Source organism: Sinocyclocheilus grahami, unplaced genomic scaffold, assembly GCF_001515645.1.
Source record: "Sinocyclocheilus grahami isolate Dianchi unplaced genomic scaffold, SAMN03320097.WGS_v1.1 scaffold150.1, whole genome shotgun sequence".
NCBI lineage: Eukaryota > Metazoa > Chordata > Actinopteri > Cypriniformes > Cyprinidae > Sinocyclocheilus > Sinocyclocheilus grahami.
This window is the reverse complement of record NW_015505329.1, coordinates 799,127-809,127: the sequence shown is the minus strand read 5'-3', so window position 1 is coordinate 809,127 and position 10,001 is coordinate 799,127. Positions and strand designations below refer to the sequence as shown.

Sequence of the window (10,001 nt, the reverse complement as noted above, 5' to 3'; positions counted from 1 at the left end):
ACCAAATACACAAAATAATGTTCTTTTTAGCAGCATCATTTAATGGAGATTTTGGGTATAAGATTTATAAAAATGACACCCTTCACCTTGAAATGGTTCTCAGACAGCTGTGGTTTGGCTGGAGTGGCTGCTGTAATGAAAGCTCAATTCTCTTTCAGTCGTTCTGGAGGGAATTACAGCGAGCCAAGCGAAGGCTTCTCATTTATAAATCATTGACAGCTTGGGCAAGGGAGACACTCATTGTGCTGGATTCTTCTTCTGTGGCTGCGTCGCGCTGAATCTCTGGAGCGCTTCATCCCCTCAAACACACATTATACTTACTGAATTTAACAACTGGCTTTCTTTCAGTTCCTGAGGCTGCTCGAGTTGAATTGGTGTTGCTCCTTAATACTGAAGTGGAGTTTGAATTGGAGTTTAATAGAGGATTTTTATTTAAAAAAATTACAAATTAAAATATTATTACAATTATTATTTTATTAAAATAAATGCATCGATAATGCTTATATACTCCCATGATTTTTAGAATTGTTTCTCAACAGATTCTCTGAGCTTAGTCCAATACTGTCAAAATAATTTGATGATAAAACAATGTCATTTTTCCATACAGCACAAAAGGTCACATTTATTTCCTACATAAATATATATAGGCAGAATAAATGTAATTACATCAATAAAATGTTTGATCATTAAATATAATGCGTTTAAATTAAATACATTTTTCTATGTCATTTTAAATATAATTAGGTAACACTTTACAATAACATTTGTTAATATTATTTAACTACATGAACGGATTCATATATATATATATATACTGACACATATCATAGAGACAAATTCTAAAGCATTTATTAATCTTTGTTCATGTTAACTTCAACATTTACTAATACTTCATTAAAATATTTTTTTTAAAATCTGTTTTATCTGTATCTGTTTTGTATTGTATTATTTAATGGACCTGAAATAACAATGAACAGTTGTATTATTTATTAACTCGCAATAACAAATGTATTGCTCATTGTTAATGTTAATTAATGCATTAACTAATGCTAACTAATGAGACCTTATTGTAAAGTTTTACAATTATTTTTATTAACATTGTGTAATATTTCTGCAAATGGCCCGTATTTTGCATCTGTGTTATATATTTTGGGTAAATTACTTCATCCGTAGAATGAAAGTTTATAAATTAAATACACATTTCCATTTCAGATATTATTAATATCTTCCAATATTTTTGAAATAGGCCATGTGTTGTATTTAAAAAATATATATATATTTTTAATCACTAACAATATATGCAGTTCAGAAAATGAATTGGGATTTTAAAGTCATTCTCACACAGCCGACTGCATCCAGACTAAAGCAGAGCAAATATCTCGAGCAATAAATCAGCCGCTGTGTTCACATAAATCTGCCTGTGATCAGTTCAGAGAGATGTAAATAAGCGGCAAGAGCTTTCATTTCTGCAGATTTACTGTGTGGCTTTGACACAGAGACCCGACAATAACCTGAACCGCGGCCACCGTCAACCAGACTGAGGATTTCATGAAAAACAATGTGAAAAAACACAGCAGGAAATATAATCAAATATCTCACAAAAAAAAGACAGATTAATATCTACATGTGTAATATGTGGTCACTGCTGTTGCCATGGGGAGGATAGATTTCCTTTATGAATATGAGCACAAAAAAGAGAGTTCTGTTTCAGAGACAAATTCATAGGATCATGTCATATATACATATGAGGAAAAATGTGACCAGCCAACTTTCCACTGTTATTATCCAGCAAAGAAGAGTTGAACACGTTAAAGGGATAGTTCACCCAAAAATGAAAATTCTGTCATCATTTACTCACCCTCATCTCATTCCAAACCTGTATGAGTTGCTTTCTTATGTTGAACACAAAAGAAGATATTTTGAAGATTGCTGGTAATCAAACAGTTGGTGGTTGCCATTGGCTTCTATAGTAGGGGGAAAAATACTATGAAAGTCAATGGCAACCACCAACTGTTTGATTACCAGCAATCTTCAAAATATCTTCTTTTGTGTTCAACATAAGAAAGCAACTCATACAGGTTTGGAATGAGATGAGGGTGAGTAAATGATGACAGAATTTTCATTTTTGGGTGAACTATCCCTTTAACGTTTTTGTGCCCCAGTAGCAGAGTATTGTCACAATGGGGTATAATAAAAATATCAACACATTTCTGATACATTGATCGATCTCAGATGAATGGCTGGACTTGTATAAAAATTATTTATTATTGTTAATTATCGTAGAAATGTAATATACATTTATTTACAAATATTCACATTAAGAGAAACATTTTCTTTTTCCAGGCAAATTGATTAAATATATTTATATCTATTTCTTTGACAATGTATATATATTTATAAATATTTAATATAATATATAATAATAATATATTTAACTATATTTATATTTAATATAATGCAGAATATATTTGTATTTATTGTTATATAATTATTTATAATATAAAGGGTTATGATGTAAGTCTTGCAAAAAGGTTTTGAACTTTCCACTGTTATTGACCAGCAAAAGTGTTTATTGAAAACATGTTGACCTTTTGTGACAACATGCCTTGCTATTGAGATATGATAAAAATCTCAACACTTTTTGGTTTTGGTAATCTTGCTTTTATTGTGAATGATGTATGCAAAAGTCTGATACTGTTTCTGGTGCCGAATTCACTGGTTGCTCTCGTGTTTATGCAAAAACTGATGACATTGTTTAGAAGAAACCATATTGAGTCCACGTTTCCTCATCTCACAGAAATACGGCAATAAATCATAATCACATTTGGTTCAGGAAACCCAGCTGCCGCTGACAGGCTCAGTCAGAAAGCGTGCTCGCATGCAGGGCCATCTAATCTTCCTGCAACAGATTTTTTTAATTTGAGGCAACATGAAGCAGCTGTAAGAGTCTGACGAACCGTGAGCACAATCCACAGAGTTATTTTTGGTTTCAGAAGATACGCTCAGATGAATCGGACTGCTGTATGTAACGTGGGGGTTTGGATGAGGCTGCAGAGCGAGTCCTTTTGTTCAGAACAAGAGCATCTGATTACTGTCTGACACAGAGAACAATCTCAGATGAACGACTGGACTTTCACAGTTCTGACCTCAACATGATCTGGATTTAACGTTATAATTTTTTTCCCTTCTGCAGTGCAGATTTTTTAAATGATATGTACAGTCATAAATAATAATAAAAATACATATTCTATCTTTGTTAAATAATTATATTTACTTACAAATTGACATTAAAGGACACGTTTTTCATAAGTTCCTTCATATTTTTTACAGGCATATTCATTAAGTGGAATGTTTCAGCAAAATTGATATCAAAGATTATATCTATGTCTATTAATATGATAAGTTATCTATCTATCTATATACTTTTTTTTATTATATGTATTATATTATACATTTATATTTATTTATTTTGGAAGTATCTCAGTTCAAACAATTAATTAATTTATATTTAAACATTTTCATTCATACATTTTTTTACCAAGCAAATTTATTTAGTGGCATGTTTATATATATGCAAATTTCTGTCATGAAACTCTAGATGGCGCAGGCCAATAGGTTCTAACTCAGTCTGATATAATATCATTATTCACATGGCACATCTGATTGGTTTCTTTTGTAGCCAATGAGCTTGCTGCTCAACATTCAAATACTTGGCCAGTGCTTGCTGTAGCAGTTGCAGCGCGCTTCAGAAACCCTCCATCTTCCCCAGCTCCACCTGTATAGATATGTTACGGGGTATCTATCTATCTATCTATCTATCTATCTATCTATCTATCTATCTATCTATCTATCTATCTGTCTGTCTGTCTGTCTGTCTGTCTGTCTGTCTGTCTGTCTGTCTGTCTGTCTGGGTCTGTGTGTGTCTGTCTGTCTGTCTATATTCATTAAAACATTATTTTATCAAGCAAATTCATTATGTCTGTATGTCTGTCTGTCTGGGTCTGTGTCTGTCTGTCTGTCTGTCTATATTCATTAAAACATTATTTTATCAAGCAAATTCATTATGTCTGTCTATCTGTCTGTCTGTCTGTCTGTCTGTCTGTCTGTCTGGGTCTGTGTATGTCTGTCTGTCTATATTCATTAAAACATTATTTTATCAAGCAAATTCATTATGTATGAATAAGTATTTCCTAGGAAAGCATGAAATCAGTGTTAATACTTCTGTAATTCTGTATTGACCAATCAGCATGCAGGACCAGTTTAATAAAGCATTATTAAAGAGCTACTTAAATTTCCCACAGATATTGCTGAGCTTGATTAAGCTTGTTTAAGTGTGGTAATACACGCAGAGTCAGTGACATTTCAAAAGGATAAATAAAACTGTGCCTGCTAGAAAAATAATTCTGCGATGCATTTTTAACACCCTATTGACTCTCTCTACAGCATCATGCAGAGAATCCCGAGCCGGGCCGTCATAAATCCAGAGCTGAGGTCAAAGAGGGTCAAGGAGGCGAGCTCAGGCCTGACGCTCTTATTTACTACAGGATCTTCAGCACAAACGCTGCCTGTAGCTCATAAAGAATGGCTGTTTATCTCTTATAGTAACTGAATTCAATCAGAGCTTTCAGAGCTATATAAGTCTCAGGTATTCAGTATTCAATGGAGGAAACTATCTAGATTTCTGTGAGGGGTAGGTTAGGATTTGCTTATAAAACCTATAACAATCTGTATATAAAAAGTCTATGTAATGTCCCCATTTAGATAGCTAAAGAAACGTGTGTGTGTGTGTGTGTGCATATAATACTGAAAATTCTCATATCATTCTCATAACAGCTATCAAAAACAATACGCAAGATCTTTGTGCAAATGTTGCATGTTTCTGGCCAAACTTAACTTATTGAAAGCGTTACATTTCAGAAGCTGTGCATAGCCGGGCCGTCATAAATCCAGAGCTGAGGTCAAAGAGGGTCAAGGAGGCGAGCTCAGGCCTGACGCTCTTATTTACTACAGGATCTTCAGCACAAACGCTGCCTGTAGCTCATAAAGAATGGCTGTTTATCTCTTATAGTAACTGAATTCAATCAGAGCTTTCAGAGCTATATAAGTCTCAGGTATTCAGTATTCAATGGAGGAAACTATCTAGATTTCTGTGAGGGGTAGGTTAGGATTTGCTTATAAAACCTATAACAATCTGTATATAAAAACAATAGAAGTCTATGCAATGTCCCCATTTAGATAGCTAAAGAAACGTGTGTGTGTGTGTGTGTGTGTGTGTGTGTGTGTTTGCATATAATACTGAAAATTCTCATATCATTCTCATAACAGCTATCAAAAACAATACGCAAGATCTTTGTGCAAATGTTGCATGTTTCTGGCCAAACTTAACTTATTGAAAGCATTACATTTCAGAAGCTGTGCATATCGATGTGCCACCGTTTTTTGCATCCAGACATTTTCTGCCTCGTGATCTTGTAATTGAGCACAAATTGCTGGTAATGCGCAGGCAGTGTCATGTTCACAAACCTGATCGCCGCAGGGGAAGCTCGTGTAAAACAGGCATGAAAAATGCTAATTACCAGTATTAACAGTGTAGCTGGTGATTTGTGAACAACACCTGACAAGTATCACGCTCTCCCTCAATGAATGCCTCTCAATGACACGCTTCATTAAGCTGCAGTGCAATGAGAAGGAACATCATGTGTGACCTTCAGTGTGTGTTGAATCTGCATGCTTTAGTCTGCAGTCAGAGTCCCGTGTCCCTGTGGAAAGAGACTGTGCTATCATTAGCCTTCACGTCTGCTCACCTCCATCACCAGTGAACAGGCAGTTTAATGAGATCTGACTCACATAAGAGGTCTTTACCTTTCCTCATGCCGCTCAAAACTCTTTTTTTTTGTCTTTGAATACTATATGTGTGGACTAAGGGTGGGTTAAGGTGTAAGAGATGGGTCAACAGTGATTGTAATTACATGCAAGATGTAATTGCATGCAGGTATTTTTGTTAAATATAAGTACAATGTAAAAACATGTGTGTACACAATAAGTACATTGTACCAAATGATTAATTTAAATGTAAGTACATGGTAGTTAAGACCACTTAATATAAAGTGGGACCATATGTATTGATCTTATGATCTGAAACGTAAACTTCTTTTTTTTCTGAAATGTTTTTTTGAAAATTGGGCTTTCTTGAATTTCTTAAAAATAATGCCATTTGTTATCCTATTTTGTTATCTAATGCAATAACATTTATTATATATTTTTAAATGTCCAAATACTTTTTGGGCCTACCGTATTGAACTATAAGTGGACACCATTACTAATCTTACACTAAAATAACCCCCCCCCCCTTCAGAATAAAGGCCCATTATATACTTTTATATAAAAACATTATATATTTTTATATTATATTTTACAAAATATATATTTTAAAAAATGAACCCAAAATATATTGCTGATAAAATGCATTTACGATATATTTAAAATATATAATAAATTATATACAGCATATATAAAATGTGTTACATTTTTTTATTAAAAATAATTTTTTATAATTTTTTTGCAGCATGTGGGTCCTTCATCCTACTCAAGTGAGATTCAAATTATTATCCTCTTTCACCATCTAGTGGGTGAATCTGGAATGTAAGACAGTGCTCTTGATAATAATAACACTAAACATTATAATTCACATTTAAACATTTATTTCCTTACTGTAGCATGTACATAACAGAAAGAGCAGAGATCCTTTATCTTGAAAGCAGGAGATATTCTGTGACTCTCCCATTCTTTATCGAGCTATGAATTCAAGCGCAATAAGTGTAGCAAGAAGTAGTGCAAGTTTTCTTATATTGGTAGTCTGATCTTATAGTTATTTGGACAGGAAAGAGTCTGACATGATAAACTCACACACTGTGAAGGGCCCAGTAAAGCAGGAACCTCCCGTTTGATTCTCAGCTCATCATAGCATCTATTAATGAACAGGTTTGAGCTCCGTTCTCTGTTCATCCATTCTTCCGCCCTGGACCTTCAGCAACAAAAAAAAGAAATCTTCATCGTCCATCGGTCCTGGAGCTGCACTGCGCTGCTCCTCCAGCCGCCCCTGGGCCTGGTCAAATACAAATATAAATATATAAATAAATCAGTTCATAATAACAACAATAATAATTATAATAATAATAATAATTATTATTATTATTATTTAATTATTATTATGATTTTAGAAATAAAAAACATTAGCCTTTACCAATTTGACATTACCGACTAGAAATTATTATATTGATTATAAATGGTTTTGTATAAAAAATTATAAAATACTTTTTAATATTATAAATGATAATTATAATTATAATGAAAACGTTATTACAATAATAATAATTTTAGAAATAAAAAAACATTAGCTTTTACCAATTTGACATTACTGACTGGAAAATATATTTATTATAAATGTGTTGTGATAAATAATAATAATATTTGTCAATATTATAATAACAAAATTATTATTATTATTATTTTTAAAAGTTAATACAATAATAATAATTTTAGAAATAAAAAACATTAGCCTTTACCAATTTGACATTACTAACCATAAATTATGATATTAATCATAAACATTTTGCAATTAATAATAATAATAATAATTTTACAAATTAAAACATTAAATTTAAAAGACCTTCACCAATTTGACATTACTGACTAGAAATTATTATATTGATTATAAATGTTTTGTAATAAAAAAAAATTATACTTTTTTTAATACTATCAATTATAATTGTAATTATAATTATTATGAAAACGTTATTACAATAATAATAATTTTAGAAATAAAAAACATTAGCCTTTACCAATTTGGCATTACTGACTGGAAAATATTATATTGATTTTAAATGTGTTGTGATAAATAATAATAATATTTTTATATATTATAATAATAAATTATTATTATTATTAAAAAGTTAATACAATATAATAATAATTTTAGAAATAAAAAACATTAGCCTTTACCAACTTGACATTACTAACCAGAAATGATGATATTAATCATAAACATTCTGCAATTAATAATAATAATTTTACAAATTAAAAACATTAAATTTAAAAGACCTTTACTGATTTGACATTACTGACCAGAAATTATCAAATTAATTATGATCTTTTTGTGCCTTTTGGCAACCAGAGGTTTCAACAGCAAGAAATAAAACCAAACTGTTATTTGTTTTTGAAAAAAAAAATCATGTTGACTTTTTCTCACACAGTTTAGCTGTGTCTTTTTACATATGAAAATATACAGCTGCCTACGTAATATTTCTGGAATGGGGTCTCTCATAAGAGGATCATGGTATTTGGGATCTTTGGCATCAACAAGTTTGAGACCCCCTGTGTTTAGTCAAGTTCCTGACATCCTGACATAATTCAAATACAAAGAGGAACATGCAGACTAGGCTATATGTGTCTGTTCCAGTAGTGATAAACAACATCTCAGTAGCGCTCACTTGTGAGTTGACGATCATGTTGTAAAAGTCCTCTTTGGGTGTTTGCATGGGAACGGTCCGGGTGACCTCTGGGATCTTCCAGCTGCTCTTCCTCTGTTTGGCTTTGGGCAGCGGAGGTGGGGGGGCAGAGGGAGCGTTCTGGAGCTCTGCTCGCTGGTCATCCAGTCGACGACCCTGAGAAGTCACCAACAAATCGAAGAACTCCTCCTTCTGCAGGGACGTCATGGAGGAGAACACCACTGTTTGGAAAGACAGGGTTCATGAGAGTCCTGTGTGTCGAATTAGGAAAATGCATTCAGACTGTGTTTCTTCACCTCTCTGGCTGTGGCGAGGTGTGCTGGGCTCTGAGTAACACCTCCTGCGGTGCTCCAGACGGAACGAGCAGCGCTGGTCATTGAGCCGCCGGCCCTCTTGTAACGCGAACAACAGCTCACACAAAGCGTCTGGGAAATCTGGAGACATCCTGTGAACCTGAGCGCATCACAAACAAATCATCATCACATCAAATCCTTTCATTGATTAAAGGGACAGTTCACCCAAAATGAGAATTCTGCCATCATGTGCTCACCTTCATGTCGTTCCAAACCTGTATGAGTTTCTTTCTTCTGTTGAACACAAAAGAAGAATGTGGGTAACCGAACAGTTGATGGTAGAATTGAGTTCTAAGTATTTTTTTCCACATTGTGGAAGGCAATGGCTACCGGCAACTGTTTGGAAACCAATATTCTTTATTGAACAGAAGAGAGAAACTCATACATGTTTGGAGTCAAAAGAGTCCATCCATAAGTGTCTAGATATGGCTTAATCTCCAAACGTCAGATTGTTTAGAAAAATAATAGTATCTCCTCAACACAATCCACTCAGTTCCTGATGGATAAAATCAAGGCCTTTTTTTGATGAATATACTTTTTTTTACTCATAAGCATGCACTTTATAATGCTGATTTAAAATTCTTAATAATGGGATGTGTCAAGGATGTTGCAAATTTCAGGACTAAACTTTTGTATTTTTGTAAATTCCTTTTAAAAGACTTTCTTTTTTTTTGATGCAAAAAAGGCTTTCTAACCCCATGACAACTAAAGTAACAATCAGAGTCATTATGTGAAGCTTTTAAAATATTATTAGTCCATGCCTGTTAGCTTTGGGGCTCATTTACAGTACTGGTCAAAAGTTTGGAATTAAGAGTTTTTTTTTATTATTATTATTATTATATTAACAGTTTTATTCAGCAAGGATGCATTAAATTGATCAAAAGTGACAGTAAATACATTTATAATGTTACAAATGTTTTCTATTTCCAGTAAATCCTGTTCTTTCGAAATTTATATTCATAAAAGGATCCTGAAAAAAAATGTATCACTGTGTCCACAAAAATATGAAGCAGCACAAATGTTTTAAACATTGATAATAATAAGAAATGTTTCTTGAGCAGTAAATTACACTCTAAAAAATGCTGGGTTAAATACAACCCAGTGCTGGGTAAAATAGGGACAAACCCAGCAATTGGGTTGT

At 33.0% G+C, this 10,001-nt stretch overlaps 2 protein-coding genes across 3 annotated transcripts in view; one reads left to right on the top strand and one right to left on the bottom strand.

The window, feature by feature from the left end:
- Positions 1-4,578, top strand: part of LOC107592164 (exostosin-1a-like) — a 27,624-nt gene extending 23,046 nt beyond the window's left edge. The window contains exon 11 of the mRNA XM_016281567.1: positions 4,444-4,578. Within this exon, the coding sequence (XP_016137053.1) occupies positions 4,444-4,578 (135 nt within the window). The remainder of the gene's footprint in view (positions 1-4,443) is intronic.
- A 2,117-nt stretch (positions 4,579-6,695) lies between these two features.
- LOC107592184 (G-protein-signaling modulator 1-like) overlaps positions 6,696-10,001 on the bottom strand; it is a 5,157-nt gene continuing 1,851 nt past the window's right edge. For both annotated transcript variants that reach the window (XM_016281586.1, XM_016281587.1), the window contains exons 3-5: positions 8,804-8,960; positions 8,490-8,728; positions 6,696-7,105 (exon numbers count right to left, since the gene is read on the bottom strand). In XM_016281586.1, the coding sequence (XP_016137072.1) occupies positions 6,971-7,105; positions 8,490-8,728; positions 8,804-8,960 (531 nt within the window). In that variant the 3' untranslated portion in view covers positions 6,696-6,970. The remainder of the gene's footprint in view (positions 7,106-8,489; positions 8,729-8,803; positions 8,961-10,001) is intronic.